Source organism: Dipodomys spectabilis, unplaced genomic scaffold (genome assembly GCF_019054845.1).
Source record: "Dipodomys spectabilis isolate Male_0828 unplaced genomic scaffold, ASM1905484v1 ptg000233l, whole genome shotgun sequence".
Classification (NCBI taxonomy): Eukaryota; Metazoa; Chordata; class Mammalia; order Rodentia; family Heteromyidae; genus Dipodomys; species Dipodomys spectabilis.
In genome coordinates, this window is record NW_024870910.1 from 2,052,797 (window position 1) to 2,070,002 (window position 17,206).

The following is a 17,206-nucleotide window of genomic DNA, read 5'->3' on the forward strand; positions in this document are numbered from 1 at the left end:
TATGAAATCAGTCAGGGATAAACTCCCAGTCTTTGCTCTTGCCCTTTTCTCAGTACGGTGTGTGTCCCAGAAGGCACCTCTAGGGAATTAGAGACCAACAGACCTCATCATCCCTTCTCTTGCCTGGGCTGGCTTTGAACCTCAGTCCTCAGACTTCAGACTCCCCAATAACTAGGATTACAAGCATGAGCCTTTGGTACCTGGCCACATTTGTATTCTTGGTGTTCTTGCCTAGTGGAAAGATACAGAAGGGCACCATAAAAGAAGTAAATGTAGTTGATGTATTCTTTCTCTTGGTGACTTAATGCATATAGACTAATTTACTGCAGATAATTCTTGCCAGGGGCAAAATGCAGATGTCCCTTGCTCCTCTGTTTCCTAGGCTAGATGTCCTGAGACTTGAATGTGAGCCAGAATTTGAAAATGCCAGATTGGAATGCAATTTTTTTTCTTAAACACCTGGCTGATTTTATAGAAAGTGTTAACGGTGAGTTTTTCTGGCATTGCATTTTCTACGTAGGTGGCAGGAGATTTCCTGTATGTTTTGCAAGATCCTGGGCAAAGACAGGCGGTAGTGTGAACCCCTCTGTGGTCATGGGGCTTCAGGAAGGACAATTTCTTAACCCACAGTTGTTACAGTATGCGTAGGAGGCTATTCCAGAGGGTGTCTTTTCAACCTCAAAGCGATTGCAAGTTCACAGGTGTGTTCATGAAAACGAATAAGAGTGGATCGTTGAGGAATTCCAAATATTGAATCTTGGAGGCCGATCCACCTTTCCCTCAATGCGAGCACAGGTTGGAGTCTCTGCCTACAATCCCCTCGTGGGTTAAGCAGATAGTTGAAGCATGACAGAACTTATTAAGAGCCCTGCAGGCTTCCTCTACTGCTTGTAATGGAGAGTGGGCAGGTCCAGGAGGAGGTCATCTGTGCCACTGTGCAGTACCAGCAATGCAGGTGTTAGTATTATGCTCACCTTTGGTCCTCAGCTCCACCCAGACCTGGGCCCCCCTCCCATTCCTAGAGTTCCCTCCATACAGCTGGCCCCTCCCTCTCTCCACGCAGACCCACCTGAACTCCATCTACCTCACTTCCTATGGATGGTGACGGAGGCCATGTGCTCTCTCTTGGGGGAAATATGGCTCCTCTAATAAACCTTATAATAATCTTTCTCCTGTGCCTGCCTGCGTGATCCCCTGGGATGGATGTGTACAATCCTCTTACAGCAGGGAATGTTCATCTGGAAAAAGAACTTCCTTGAGTTGAGGAGAAAACAGCTTTGAGGAAACTTTGGGTGTTATCTATCGAGATGCCTAGGAGAAATATGTTTATAGAGTGAAGCCAGGTTCTGCTGGGCAAGATGCATTCAGTTGGCAGTTTCAAAAATTGGAAATCCATTCCAGAATTTCTAATACAACTAAAGAGGATTTATATATAGGCTGTATATTGAAAGGGTTTGTGTGATTTTTTGTTGTTGTTGCTATGTTTTTATGTGTCAGTACTATGATCTTGAACTCGGAGCCTGAGCATTATTACTTAACATTTTTGCCCAAGGCTGGAGCTCTACCACTTGAGCTAAACCTTCATGTCCAGCCTTTTTGGTGATTCACTGGAGTTAAGAGTCTCATGAACTCTCCTGCCCTAGCAGGCTTCATACTGTGATCCTCTGATCTCAGCCACCTGAGGAGCTAGGATTGCAGGCATGAGCCACCGGCACCCAGCTTTATGTGTGTTTTTAAAAGGTTGAGAAATGCTGCTCTTTGGGGACAACGGCGTGTGAGGACATCATGATGTGACAAGCGGCCTCGGCTCCAAGGCTAGAAGCGCGGAGCCTTTGCCCAGTCCTCATGAGTGCTATGACTTCCATCATGTCAGTTGTCCGGTTTTGCTTTCTTTTTCTGCCAAGTGCAGACAATCTGAGTGGATGTAGAGTTCTTGGGTTGCTTTCAACTCTAGAATCCTATAACTCCTTCCTTGGGGTATTTGTCTGCATGCAGCCCAGGCTGAGGGTGGGCTGGGGCCTCCCAGCTCTCCCTCCTTCTTCTCCTCTCCTCCTTCCTCCTCTAGGTGAATGTCCAGCATGGGGAAACCCACACAGGCAACCCCTTTTTCAGTGTGCTCCATTTAATAAGCATTGCAGCAGGGTCTGGCTCACACTGCAAAGAACAAAGGCTGACTTCAGTCTTTACCCTGGGTTTCAGGTCACTCTGATTGTTTGCAAAACATGGTTTTTGTCACTTGCCAGTACTTGTTCTCCCTGTGAGTAAAACACAAACACATCCTGAAGGAATGTGGAATACCAGTTTTCCAGCACTGCAGCCTCCTGGCCCACTTGGTCTCCCAGGCCCTCAGCTCAGGGGTGAGGATCCTCTGGGATTCCCAGAAGCAACAGTTGCTTTGACATGAGTTTCAAGGAAGTTACTACATGGCATATGCCTCTGAAGAAGAAACACAAGATAATTCTTCTAAGATATTTTAGGTGCTTATTGTCAGGTTATTTGAATCCATAATCGTGGAATACACTTTTGGATAAAGATTTTTTTGAGGGGGGGAGTGTGTTACTTAGCTAGTTGAGAGATTTTTTTTGGCAGGGGATTGTTTGTGGGGCTTGAACTCTCATCTAGATGCTGTCCCTGGGCTCTTCAGCTCAAGGAGAGCGCTCTATCACTTGAGCCACAGTGCCACTTCCGGTAGTTTTTTTCTTTTTCTGGTGGTTAATTGGAGATAAGAGTCCCACAGACTTTCCTGCCTGAGCTGGCTTTGAATTGCAATCCTCAGATCTCAGCCTCCTGAGTAGCTAGGATGACAGGCGTGAGCTACTGGTACCTGGCTAAAGTTTATTTGGGAAGCACGATTTTATGTCCTAGAAGTTGCTGTATCATGAGCCCTTTATTTACCAAGTAAACCTTACATGTCTCCGTGGTGGCCACACATGTGGGTTCAGCGTAGTAGTAGGATATATAATTGCCCAGTACTGGCCTTAATACCCATTGAAACAGATGCAGCCAATGCAGAGACTGAGGCCTCTCCCTCTGAGCTTGGCCTCTACTTGGTCAACACAGCCCCCAGTGGAGCCTTGTGGGTCCCGGGCCTGCCTTGTTAGGAAATGAGCAACATTTAGGAGCCCTCAATACCTCGCATACCTCTGTGTACAGTGACAGGGAGTGGAAATAGGGCTGGACGCATGACAAGCAGACCAGTGATAAATATAGGAGACTCTCCTCATTCTTCCGCAGTTAGTCACAGAGGGACAATGTGAGCTTTATAAACTTATAAGGACTAGGCAAACAGTTCCACATTTAAAATAACTTGGAGTCATTTTTAAATGAGTGAAAAGGAGTATTTTCTTTTTATTTCCCTACACCCTGTCCATTTAGGCAGCCGTGACAGCGGTTATAAGTGAGCAGCATCTTTCTGGGCTGGTTTTGCTGTCCTGATTGAGCTATGGGAAAGTCACTCCTCTGCAGAGATTTCTTGCTTCTTTTGAGGAAACTTACCATGATGTGGAAAGAGAGTACTGGGTGAGAGAGACACGGTGTGTCTTGCCTATAGCTGTCAACCACTTAACCCCCAAAGTCGGCCATCCTTTGTCTTTGATTGTTTTATGTGTTTGTGTTGGTCCTGGGGCTCAAACTCAGGGCCTGGGTGCTATCCCTTAGCTTTTTCACTTAAGGCTGACACTTGACCACTTGAGTCACAACTCTGCTTCCAGCTTTTTGCTGGTCAATTAGTGATCTGAGTCTCAATTTTCCTGCCTGGGCTTACTTCAAACGGTGATCCTCAAATCTCAGTCTCCTGAATAGCTAGGATTATAGGTATGAACCATTGGTGTCCGGCTAATGCTATTATTTAAATCTGCAAAGGAAGAAATAAAATCATCTAGCCCACAGTAACCAAGACTAACAGCCAGAGGGATCCCGGCACCCCACCGCACTCCCCCCCCCTCCACTCCCCCCAGCTTCTGCTCCTCAACCTTTTTTTCCATTGAACTTTTCCTGCATTGAGTCTTCCGGGTTGGTAGTGTCTCCATCTTAGCTTTCCAAATCTCTATTTAATAATTATAACTTGGTGTCTGCTTTCTCGGTTGCCCTGTTTATAGCATCTACTTCCTTGTTTGTTCCGTTCTTTCTTGCCTAGCATGGCTTACTGGTTTCTGAGATTTTAATGAACCAGTGGGCCTGGTCAGTACGTAGTTGGTTCTTTTGCTTATTAATGAAATATCTGCACATATATCCACTCTTCTAGATTGTAAGAATAGACTTGGAAGTTGGCTCTTTCTGGGAACCTTCCTCAACCAAGGGGAAGGCTGCATGGGACTCCATTTTTCTATATGAATTACTACAGAGAATAGACTCTCATTATCTAATCTTTTTAATAAGACTTGTTTGTGTGGAACCGGCGCTGCGGGACACTGAGTCTTCTGGGTCTCATTTGTCTGGCTCCTTGATAGCACAGTCTCTGCTCTGTAGCAACATTGGTGTCATAGGCTATTCCATGATGAGCCAGCACCCTCCAAGAACAAAGCATCTTTCCGTGTTACAGCACAGCAGAGATCCTTGAAGACAAGGCTCGGCCTTGCCGATTTGTGCGGGGAGAATGTCCTTGACCCTTTGGTGCAACTTAATAAATAAAGAGGGCTGAGTGGGAACATATTATCTGTCCCCTGTCATCACCGGGACACTGGCTCTCCTATGATGATGTGTGGGTTTGGTGCCTGGGGAGGGGGTTGGGGGGACTTGCAGTTTTTCCTTCCCAACAGATGCCTGCTTGAACAGAAGACAAGCCCAGGAGAATCTCCCCTAGCCCTTTCCTTTCAGACAACAGAGATGTAGGGAACCTCACCCTACCTCCTTGGGAGGTAGAGGTGAAGAGGCCATGAAGGCAGTCAAAAGGGTATAGATTTGAAGCCCGGTTGTTATTGGTTTGGGTTTTTTGTTTTGGGGGGGGGGTAGCCCTGCAGCTGTGGTCCTTACATAAATGATTTCATCTCAGTGCCTCCAATTTGGTCTTCTACAAATGAACGTAGTGATTGTGACCCTGAGATAATATTTAGAACGGTTAAATAATATATATGAGATGCTAATGGTGTTGTTAAGCATGTGGGAAATACTTCATGGATGTTAACTGTTCATGAATACACAATCTTGCATTCAGGCTCTCTGATACAAATGCATTCATCTAGGAGACACTTAGGAGTTATTGCCAGGCACTGTTGGCCTGTAACCCTAGCTACTCAGAACACTTAAGATCTGAGGATTATAGTTCAAAGCCAACCTAGGCAGGAAAGCCTATGAGATTCTTACCTCCAATTAATTAATTACCAAAAAGCTGGAAGTAGAGGTGCGACTCAAGTGGTGGAGGGCCAGGCTGGAGTGAAAAAGCTAAGAGACCAGTGCTCAGTTCACACACATACACACACAGGAGAGAGAGAGAGAGAGAGGTGGAGGTGGGGAGTGTTCCAGGTTGTAAACAGTGAGGTCCCGCCCCTGACTTGAGAGCTGATGTACCATGTGCATCCTGAAGCCGTGCTTCTGCTTCAGCCTTCCATGGAACACATCTTTGTTTTGGTTCAAACAAGGAAACTGAATAATCTTTGGATCCTAACCCAAAATGATGAGTCTTCTGGATCTAGTTACTCTGAGGCCATGTTCCCTCCGGAGGCAGAGGTGATTTCTTTTGGCGTTCAGAAGAGCAGTGTTGCCAGTGTGATATTCTTCTGTGGGTGTTTAACACAGAAGTTGCCATGTGAACTTTTCCTTTGGGGGTTCAAGTTCATGTTCCCAGGTAACTAACATAGCAGTAGTTCTTTGTGCCTATCAGGAAAAGCATACTACTTAAATGGAACTGTGATGTGTCTCTTAGAACAACCCAGAATAGCCAAGATGCCCCTAAAGTATTTTATATTTTGATTCAGAAAGCTTACCTTATTTGAATATCCACAGACCCATTCTGTCCTTTAGAAATTGTTTGGATTAAAATTGTTAGCACTGTAAAAAGTTGTGTGGTTGAGTGGCCTCTGTTTTGGTTTTATTGGTCCTTGTAAAGAAGACAAGGCTTCTACTTCTAGCAGAGAAGTTGACTATGATGTGCTTTTTTTTTTTTTTTAAGTTTTCTAAGCTCAAGATCATTAAAGAATTTACTAGCAGGAGTGAAATCAAATGTGAATAAAAAGGAATTACAGGGACTCTGGGGAGGGAGAGAATTAAACACTGATACATGTGTGTGACTCATCTCTCCTCCCCTCTTCATCCCAGTGAAGGATCTGAGATTTTAAATGCAGTTCCCTGTTAGGCAACCATGACCTTCCTCTTAGTGGTTGATGTAGGACTCATCCTTCTCTTTTCCAGTGGTTTGGTTTTTTTTATTAGGTGTGTGTGTGTGTGTGTGTGTGTGTGTGTGTGTGTGTGTGTGTGTGTGTGTGTGTGTGTGTGTGTGTGTGTGTGTGTGTGTGTGTTGTTTATTTTAATTGTTGGTCATTGTTAGAATTCCAAGGAATAGAAAACTCTCCCCAGCAGAATCAATTTGTGGTTCCCTGTGTACCTTTGTTAGTTGATAGCAGCTTCCATTTCACTTCTTGTTTCTCAAAGCTAAAATGCTTTTAATCATACTCTGTGTGAAGAGCTTGACTTCTTCACCCCCTTGGTGCCGTAATTGGAAATTTGGTTACTGTACTAGATTTTTTTTTTAAGTTTTGGCACTCATGTGGAACAACCATCCATCTGCTGGCGAGACACACTGCCCGGGGCTTTTCGAGAAATCCCTTAATAGTCCTGAGCACTAATAATATTTATATACATTGAGATGAGACAAAATTTACAGCAGGCTTCTGGGGCTGGCTCCAGGACTCTGTAATCCCAGACTTCCTCATCTTCGGCAGCCTGCCTCATGGAATCCTCTCAAAGTGTGCTTTCTTAAGAGCAGCCTGGACTGACGAGTCTTGATGTAGATCGTCCTCTGGCAAACAAGTCAGCTCTCTTCTGTCTCCTCTGTTTCCTGTCGCATTTCTGTCCATCTGCTGGGTATCCAATGTATGTGTGTACAGCAGAAACCTAAAGGCACCCGTGGATTTGGCATCCTATAAAGAAGAGTTGTTCCATCTTAAAAGAAAAATGATCTTGCCGGGCACTGGTGGCTCACACCTACTACTACTCAGGAAGCTGAGATCGGAGGATTGCAGTTCGAAACCAGCCTGGGCAGGAAAAGTCCCCATAAAACTCTTATCTTTAATAGACTAGTCACACACACACACACACACACACACACACACACACACACACACACACACACACACACACACACACACACGCGCGCGCCAGAAAGTAGTGCGGTGCCCAAGTGGTAGAGGCTCAGGGACTGTGCCCAGGCCTTGAATTCAAGCTCCAAGACAGGTAAAGAGAGGCGAGGCAGGGAGAAGAAAACGATCTTAACCTACTTTAAACTTCATTAAAATTTATTTGGAAGCCCCTCACTACTTAGCAACAAAGCTACCCTCCCCCACCAACCTGCCCTTTTGGGTGGGCTCAGGGGACCCCGCTTAGACACACTATTTACAGGGAAATGATGGAAATGCCAAGCCACCTAATGGGTACATACCTGGTCATGTCTCATCATGGGGTAGCCCGGCATTTACATATGACTATCGCTGATTACAAGCAAATGCACTGGGAGATTTCCTGTTCCTTTAAATGCTCTGGAGTTTTTACTACTGAGTGAACAGCGATTTGATCTTAATGCCTGTTGCTCCTCATGTTTTTTTTTTTTTTGTTGTTGTTGTTGTTTTGGTCCGCTCGTGGGGCCTGAACTCTGGGCCTGGGCGCTGTCCTTCAGCTCTTCAGCTCAAGGCTAGCACTCTACCACTTGAGCCACAGTACCACTTCCGGCTTTTTTCTTTTTGCTTATGTGGTGCTGAGGAATTGAACCCAGGGCCTCATGCATGAAAGGCAAGCGCTCTACCACTGAGCCACCTTCCCAGCCCATGCTCCTCATGTTTATAGCTCTCTCTTTTCGTGGTGAGGGAAAGGGGTTCTTAGTCACAGCCATGGCAGCAAGATGCCTAATCAGTTTTTGTTTGCTTCCAGCCATAAAGGGGGGTGGTGGTGGATGGCCGAAGAGTGCCTCAGAATTGGGGGTGTGTCGGGGAGAGAGGCTGTTAGTATCATTGCTGCAGCAATTCTATTATTTACTTTATTTTATTTTTGTGTTATGACTTGAGCTCAAGGCCTAGGTGCTATACCTTAGCTTTAAAAAAAAAAAAAAATCAAGATTAGCACTCTGCCGCTTGAGCCACATCTCCATTTCCTGCTTTGGGGTGGTTAAATGGAGATAAGAGTCTTACATGTCTATCTGTCTGGGCTGACTTCAAACCACAGTCCTCAGCTTTCAGCCTCCTCACTAGCTAAGATTATAGATGTGGTACTCAGCTAACATATCGTTTTTATTCTTCTTTCTTCTTCCTCCTCCTCTTCCTCCTCTTCTACTTCCTCCTTTTCCTTCTGCTGCTTCTCCTCCTCCTCCTCCTCCTCCTCCTCTTCCTCCTTCTCCTTCTCCTCTTCCTCTCTTTTCTTTCTTCTTTCTTCTGCGTGATCAGGTAGTTAACTCCTTGTTATTGAATCTTGAAAATAGGCAGAGCCACTGAGAACCAGCCCTGTCATGAACTGACATGGACCAACAGGTCCTTCACTTAAGGGCGTCTCACTTGAGATGAGTGTAGCTGCATGCAACAGACAAAACTTCCTCTCTAGTTCTAAGTCTAGCTCTAAGCTGTTCAATATTGCCCTCGTAATTTCATTGTCAGGAGGACCGAGCTTCTTTTATTGTTTCTTTTTATCTCACTCTATCTTTTTTTTTTTAGTAGTAGTAGTAGTAGTATAATTTAAATTCAGGGCTTTGTGCTGGCTAAGGAAATGTTCTGACACATGACCCTGTCTCAAGCACTTTTCACTTACAGGTTATTCTTCAGATAGGGCCTCCAATTTTTGCCTGAGGTTGACTTTTCACTCCAGTCTTCCTGCCCATGCCTCTATTTCCATGAATGGCTTAAGAAACAGTCTTGGCAAGCTGGTACTATCTTAGCTGGTTAGGAGACTAAGATAGGAGGATCATGGTTCAAAGCCAGCCCAGACAGGAAAGGCCATGAGACTCTTTTCTCCATTTAACCAGAAAAATGTCAGAAGTGAAGCTGTGGCTTTACTGGTAGAATGCTAATCTTAAGTGGGAAAAGCTAAGGGATGATGCCCAGGCCCTGAGTTCAACCCCCAGTACCAGCACCCCCCCCCAAAAAAAAAAAAAAAAAACAAAAACAAAATAGGTATTGGAGGATTCCAGCAAAGCTGTTGATGATAAAGAGACTGATGGCCTTCCATGATCTGTTTAATCCTCATGGATTTGTACAAAGGGGTTTCAGTTCAAGATGTTGATTTCTGAGTATAATGCATCTTGATCAATGTTACCAATTCTGTTTTTGTTTTTCACATCTCTCCCAACCCTACTCATCTCCTCAAGTTAACCTGCTTGCATGTTCAGATAGCTACATTGGATATTAGGACTGTATTTGCCTACCCTTCCTCTCTCCATTTGTCTCTCCTGCTCCTTTAAGTCTCACCCTGCCTAGACAGGACATGTTTCCGCTTCCTAGCATTAATTTTGTTAAACTGTCAGTTCATTGTTAAAAGGGTTTACATCATGTTCTTTATATTCGTTTTCTCTTATCTGTAATCACTGACGTCTGTTGCGCGTGTGTTTTCATAAGGAAAAAATACTAATAAAATCTTCACACAGAATTGCATGTCAGAGTCAAAAATATACATATGTAAATAATTTTGTATTGTTCTCCAACTCAGGGGGGAAAAAAAGTAGGGCACGTATAATATGAACCAGATTTCCCATTCTGTTGATTTATACTTTATGAGTAAGACTCACAGTGGAGAGTGATCATGACAGCATTGTTAGGGGAATCAAGGTCAGCTCATCTGGCTGGGGTGAACCGTGGGTGTGGTGGCTGGTGAGCCTGAGTTTCCCCTCACTATAGCAGGTGGACGCTTAAAAGACATGGTCGCCCCAACTTGCTGGTGATCTCATAGTTAAGAGTTATGCAGAGAAGAGTGTCCTGCTTATTTGGGATGTCAGGACCAGCTCCTGGTGCTGGGAAAGTTGTAAACCTGAGTGGCTTCATCGTTCTCATTGTGGCTGAATGGTGTTCAGAATAAAGAAGGATTTCTCTTCAGAAAGGCTAGTGATGGATGCCTTTCAGCAGGAGAGCACAGCTGTCCGCTTGTCCCTGAGCTTCCCTCCCCCAGGTCTCAGTTCCCAGCTGCCAATCATGGTCTGAGAATGCGGCCTTGACTCTCTCAACAGGAGAGACCAAGCTGATGTAACTGTCTTCACAGTATACATCCTTACAGTTGTTCTGGTTTATAAATTAACTTCCTTTTGTGCTCCATTTCTCCTTTAAACCTTACCATCACTGTGTATGGATAGGAAAACGTGTAGGTATCTACATACACATAGATATCTATTGATATGTACATATATAGATAGATAGACATACATAGGTATCTATATACCTTTATTGAGATGTATAGATAGATAGATAGATAGAGATAGATGATATAGAAATAGATAAGAAACTGTTCTATAAGTGGTTTTTGGTATGTGGGGGGGCTCTTGAAGCAAACCCCAGTGTGTAAGAGGGCAGGGGACTACTGTGGGTGAAATGCAGAGGGCATTGTACCGTGTGTGTATACAAGTACACGTGTGAGCGCACGCACCAGTACTGGGGCTTGATCTCAGGGCCTAAGAGCTGTCTCGGCTTGATTTGGCTCAGAGCTGGCGCTCTTACCACTTGAGCCACAGCCCCATTTCCAGCTTTTGGGTGAGGAACAGGAGATGAGAATCTCTCCTTGAGCTGCCAGGCCTGGCTGCAGACCTGATCTCCACCCTCACAGATCGCAGCTTCCCGGGTAGCTAGGATGACAGGCGTGAGCAGCAGCACCCAGCCAGTGTGTGTGTGTGTGTGTGTGTGTGTGTGTGTGTGTGTGTGTGTGTGTGTGTGTGTGTGTGTGTGTGTGTGTGTGTGTGTGTGTGTGTGTGTGTGTGCGCTGTCATGGTGAGGAGGGGGCTCCCGCTCTCCTGCGGGGGTCCTGGGAGGCTGGGACCTGCTCCCCGGCCCCGGGGCACCCCGTCTCACCGCACCCCTGTCTCCGTGTCCCCCACAGTGTGCCCCAGCGCGTGCGGGAAGCGCGCGTGCACGGAGGACAACGAGTGCTGCCACGCCGAGTGCCTGGGCAGCTGCACGGCGCCCGACAACGCCACGGCGTGCGTGGCCTGCCGCCACTACTTCCACCGCGGCGAGTGCGTGCCCGACTGCCCGCCCGACACCTACAAGTTCGAGGGCTGGCGCTGCGTGGACCGCGACGCCTGCGCCAACATCCCCAGCGCCGAGAGCGGCGACTCGGAGGGCTTCGTCATCCACGACGGCGCCTGCATGCAGGAGTGCCCGTCGGGCTTCATCCGCAACGGCTCCCAGAGGTGCGGGTCCGCGGCTGCGGGGGGGGGGGGGGGAAGAGGGGGGAAGAGAGGGCGGCCTAGGCAGGAATTCCCGCTGCCCTGGGAAGGGGGGACAGAGGAGGGCGCACACCCCAGGCCGGGCCTTGGGTGGGAAGCCGAGGGCGCACACCCCAGGCCGGGCCTAGGGTGGAAAGCAGAGGGCGCACACCCCAGGCCAGTTGGGGGGTTGGCCTAGGGGGTGGAGTGGGGGGGGACAGGAGAGGGGACAGGATGGGAGGGAGGGGGACAGGGAAGGGACAGCTGGCCCACGACCCTGGCCTGGTGTCAGCTTTGACCTGCAGATACAGCTTCTTTGGCTACTTTGGGAAGTGTCCGGTCACCGCAGTGGGCAGAAAAGAGAACATTGTACCTTTTCAATGTTGTTGTTGTTGTGCTTTGTGGGTTGTGTTTGCTTGTTTCTGTTTTCAATCCCTCTGAGGTGAGTTTCTGAACACGTCAGTTCTATCCAGAGCTACAGGGACGACTTTTTGGCTCCAAAAATAAAACACCATCAAGAAATGATAAATGCTGTCTCCCCCCACCCCTCCCCCCCATCCTCAGCTTGGCCTTGACACGCACTTGAAAATATTTTAAAGTATTATTTAGATGCCTTTGCTTCCAGAGTGAATTGGAGGAAGCTTAGTCTATACCTAGATAATCAAAAGTGCTTCCTTGCAATAACTTTTTTTCTTGCAGTGTTCAGTGATTCCTAGATGTTTTCACAAAGGAATGTATGTGGCTCAAAATTTTTAAAAAATGCACTTGAATAAAAGAGGGAGAGAAACTCACATACCCAACTCCACAGTGTAACAGAGTTGACCCTGAACACGTACCTCAGGCAAACAAAAACATGTGTCCAAAGAAATATTCACAGTTGTTCATAGCAACTTTTTATATAATAGCCAGAACCCAGGCACAACTCAGGGGTCCTAGAACAGGTAAATGGTACCAGGTTTAGGGGTTCACATCTATAACCCCAGCTCTCCAAAAAGCAGAAACAGGAGGATCACAAATTCAATACTAACCCAGGCATAGATAGTGAGTCCCCCATCTCAAAACCAAAAAAAAAAAAAAAAAAAAAATCAAGTAAAATGGAGTAGCTTAGCATGCTTGAGGTCCTGGGTTCAGTTCTAAGCACTGCTCACTCTACCCACTTAAAAGAAACAAACAAACAAAAAAGTAAATAGTGAAGCAAAGCAAGCATTGGAATCTTACTGGGTAATAAAAAGAAACCAGTCGCAGAAATACACAGCACCTTGATTGTGCTGTGTAAAGAAAGCCAATGTCAAAGCTGACACACTGCTCGATTCCATTTATACAGCGTTCTCAAAATGATGAAGTCATAGTGATGGAAAAGAGATTGGCGTTAGGGACAGTGCAGCAGGGAGTGATTGAAAGAGTGGGCGACTCCGGAGACCTTTGTGGTGCTGGGAGAGCTCTGTGTTGGTATGGTAGTGGGGAGAATGACACAACTGTACACAAGTGGAAAGTTGACACGGGACTCCAGACGCACACCAGTGTTCATTTTCTGGTTTGGATATTGCATTACCTGTGTGAAAGATTGTAGCCACCACTGGAGGAAATTGGGCAAAGGGTGTGTGGGTCTCTCTACCCTGTGCTTGTAAATTTCTGCGCAGTGGTAATTTCAAAATAAGAACTTTTAGTTAGGAAACAGAGGGTCTGGGAGGGATTATAGGATATGTGGGTCAATTTTTAAAAAGAAGACCAAAAGAAAAGAAAGTGCTGAAAGAAAGCCCCTCCCCATGCTAGAATTAGAACGTTGAATGTGATCTCAGCACAAAGAGGATCTTCCTGACCCCTTCTTTAGGTAGGTCCACTTACTGCAGGGTATTTTGGAAACCTTGACCCCATTCTCTGAACATGAAATAGGAAGATGGCAGAGAAATTATGTTTAAACAATATCCCACATCTTGCCAGGGCTGGTGGCTCATGGCTCATGCCATGAGCCATGGCAGGGCAGAAAAGTCTGTGAGATGACTCTTATCTCCAACTTAACCACTGAAAAGTTGGAAGTGGAGCTGTGGCTCAAATGGTAAAGAGTTAGGCTTGAGCAAAAAAGCTCAGGGATAGCATTCAAGCCCCAACTTCAAGCTCCATGAGTAGCACAAAAACAAATATATATCTTTTCCTTGGGTAAGAAATAACATTCTAGGGCAAGGGGAAGACTACTGAAAATACCTATAACTCCCACTGTTTTTCTTAATTGTTCTTTCTTGATAGAATTTTCACAAGACCATTGGAGAACCATCCTGCCAATCTAATGGTTTTTCCAACTTACCACTGTATTATAAATAATTCCCATAAGATTCTTATTTATCTTGTTGGGTGAGTGACCCATCTTCTCTATCCTGATTCTTATAGACAGCTACAATACCAAAGATCCAGCTGTTGCATTAGCATTTTGCCCACTCCTTCCTAAATAATGGTAGGTAAGCAGGAAGAATGACCAGCCTTACTTTTTCCCTGACTTCTTGGTCGTTTGTGCCAGGCTTGAGATAGCATTTTGAAATAGGAGCGCATTACCAAGTAATGGAAATTCCCTGCTTTTATTGTATGTGCAGCAAAAACAACATTTGGATCAATTTACACGTTTCTGCAAAAACACTGTCAAGAAATAATTTTCAGTTGTGCTTTTGCAAGAAAATGACGGCTCTGTACTATACAGATGCCTTTTGGGAATCTCTCACTGGGCTTTGCTGCGATACAGACCGCAGGAAAATCAGACTGGTTAATGAATGGCAAAGACACTGCTTCTTCCACTGTCCCTGCTGGCTGTTCCAGCAAGCCCTCTGCTGTGCAGGTGAAGGCCGTCCAGGCCACAACATCAGAGCAACTCCATTCTCCTCTAGTTCCAGCCCCCAGAGCTTCCTTCCTGCCAGCCTGTCTCCCACATGGAACCAGCTGGCTTACTAGGGAGCAGCCTATGGTCCACACATGCTTCCCATGATAGATTGCATATTTTGTCTAGAAATAAGCAATACACTTTTCCTTTGTAGGCACTTTCCCCTATGGGGGACAACTAAGACATGGTTTATTCTGGGTGGGCCTGAGGTCCAGTGAGCTTCCTTGTAAGCCCTTGACATTTCTGCATTTGGTCCTGCGTGTTGTACAAATGCAACTTCTGGCTTATTCTTGAAAGTTTTTTTCATGCAAGGAGGCAAACTTAATTCTCTTTGTTTGTTTGTGGTTCAACAGCATGTACTGTATCCCCTGCGAAGGTCCTTGCCCCAAGGTTTGTGGAGAGGAAGAAAAGAAGACAAAAACTATCGACTCCGTTACTTCTGCTCAGATGCTCCAAGGATGCACTATCTTCCGGGGAAATTTGCTCATTAATATCCGACGAGGCAGTAAGTGTTCTACCCCTGACTGGACAAATGGTTGAATGTACTTTTGGTTTACTTTGGTTGATGGTTTCCTTCCCCCCACCCTCCCTCGCCCACACCTCCCAATCCAGTCTCTGAGTCACAAGTAGAAAAGGGGTTTAAAGAAACTTTATGCAAATAAACCTTGTACATGACATCTCTCTTTTGGGTTTCACTCAAGAGATTTTAAAAAAGAAAAAGCAGATTGAAAGGCAGTCTGAGTTTTAGCCATTGGCATTAGGATTTCCTTCTTCAAGAAGGGGCATCTCCCATTTTTCCATTGGTCATCTTCTTCCCAAGAGAGGTACATGAGCAGCACATTCAAACCCCAGAGGAGACTGGATGGATGGGAGACATGACTCAGCCAGCTCCAGCTGTAGCTAGGTCCATACCGCTTCAAGTCCCAAGAGTTTGGCTTCCTTGGATATATTGAGGGGACTGAGCAAAGGGAAGAGTTGTTCTTTTTAATGTTAAAAGAATGTTAAGTAAACAATAAGTTTATTTGAAAGGGAAATAGTGAGACTTCACCCATCCAGAGAATGGTCCCTGGAGGGCAATGTTTTTTTAAAATATAATTTTACAGTTATTTTTAAGGTATTGTACAGAGGGGTTCCTGTTTCATAAGTCAGGTTATGAGTACATTTCTTTTCGGACAATGTTACTCCTTCGTTTTTCCCTAGTTTTCCCCTCCTGTTCCTGCCCTCAAGATACATAGTTCATTTCCCACGTAGTGTCTACTCAGTGCCCTGCCTGCATTTGTTCACCTTTCCTTCATGTCTGAGACTCTCTTGCCCTCTGCAAAAGACAGAAAACAAACAAAAAACAACAACCAAAAAAACCCAACCCACACCATATTTCCATTTCCTGGAATTGGTTTCAATTAATAGTATTTTCAATGTTTTAGTGCCAGTAGAGGGGCTTGAACTCAAGGCCCCATACTCTTGCTTATCTTTTTTTTTTTTTTTAACTCAAGACTGGTGCTCTACCACATGAGCTACACCTCTACTTTTTTGACCTTTTTGTTTTGCTTTGGTTTTTGTTTTTGTTTTTTGCTTTTATTTTTCTGGTTAATCAGAGATAAGCGTCTCGTGGACTTTTCTGTCTGGGCTGGCTTTGAACCGCGATCCTCAGAAGTAGCCTCCTAAATAGCTAAGATGATAGGCTTGAGCCACCAGCATGAGCTCTGGGTGCCTGTGCCTTGGGGGATAGCGAAGGCTGTTGTTGATAATGAGACTGGGGAAATGTTTGTTCAGCCATGCCCTGTGCTGCGGAGGCAGCGCTCTGTTAACAGAGCCTATTAAAAGGCGGTCCCTGGATCTGTCAGCCTTAGCTAATTGTGAGTCTGGTATTTATGATTTTACATTCTGTTAATCAGCCTGGGAACTGCAGTTCGGGAGCCTCCTGGAAACATGTTTTCCCTTGCCTCAGAGGCCTTGACCCAGGAGTATTCTTGAAAGTCAAAGCTAAGGAGGTGTGTTTTATGATTGGAGATAGCTGTGGGGGTGAGGGGATGCTTGGCCCTGTGCCGGGATCCTGGGTATGGCTCTGGGCTCCCCCCAGAACAAGACCTGCCACTGAATTATCCTCCATACCTGATGATGGCACTCCAGCATATGTTCCCCACAACACCAAGTGGCCACTTTGTGACCCAGTCCCCCGCTTCGTTGTAGATAACATTGCTTCGGAGCTGGAGACCTTCATGGGGCTCATTGAGGTGGTGACGGGTTACGTGAAGATCCGCCATTCGCACGCCCTGGTCTCCTTGTCCTTCCTCAAAAACCTTCGCCATATTCTAGGAGAGGAGCAGCTGGAAGGGTAAGTGCTCCCCGACCATTTTCTGAGCCATGTCCTTCCCTATTAATTACAGTGTAAATGACCTGCTTGTAAAAGTGTAGGACCCAGGTAAGAGACCTTCCCTCCTCAATAGAGGGAAGAAGCGATGAAATGAGCCCTGTTAGACTGGTGGTAACTGACTGCCCAGGGCAGGGCATTGTGTAAGGCCCTGGTTCTACCCCTCGGGATGATGCTGTTTGGGGAAACAAATGTTTTCATTCTGGGTCCAGATGCTTCAGTCTGGGATGGCAAATCTAAGCTGGCCTGTGAGGTCGCAGCTTTGGGGCTGGCGGGGCTTTTCCTGTCAGGAGTGACAGTAGTCAGTCTCACACACTTAACTCCTGATGGAGTCCTTGGTCATGTGACCCTTCTCTCCCTGAGATGTCCTCCACTGTCAAAATCATCCGTCTGTTAAAAGATCAGAACCGAAGAGTCGAAAGTGTAAAGA

General features: G+C 45.9%; 1 protein-coding gene across 2 annotated transcripts in view; it reads left to right on the forward strand.

The window, feature by feature from the left end:
* Igf1r (insulin like growth factor 1 receptor) overlaps positions 1 to 17,206 on the forward strand; it is a 227,585-nt gene that overhangs the window by 161,828 nt on the left and 48,551 nt on the right. Inside the window, exons 2-5 of one of the 2 annotated variants that reach the window (XM_042698579.1) lie at positions 7,196 to 7,200; positions 11,212 to 11,524; positions 14,759 to 14,910; positions 16,596 to 16,740. In XM_042698579.1, the coding sequence (XP_042554513.1) occupies position 7,200; positions 11,212 to 11,524; positions 14,759 to 14,910; positions 16,596 to 16,740 (611 nt within the window). In that variant the 5' untranslated portion in view covers positions 7,196 to 7,199. The remainder of the gene's footprint in view (positions 1 to 7,195; positions 7,201 to 11,211; positions 11,525 to 14,758; positions 14,911 to 16,595; positions 16,741 to 17,206) is intronic. The other variant, XM_042698578.1, reaches the window with a different exon arrangement.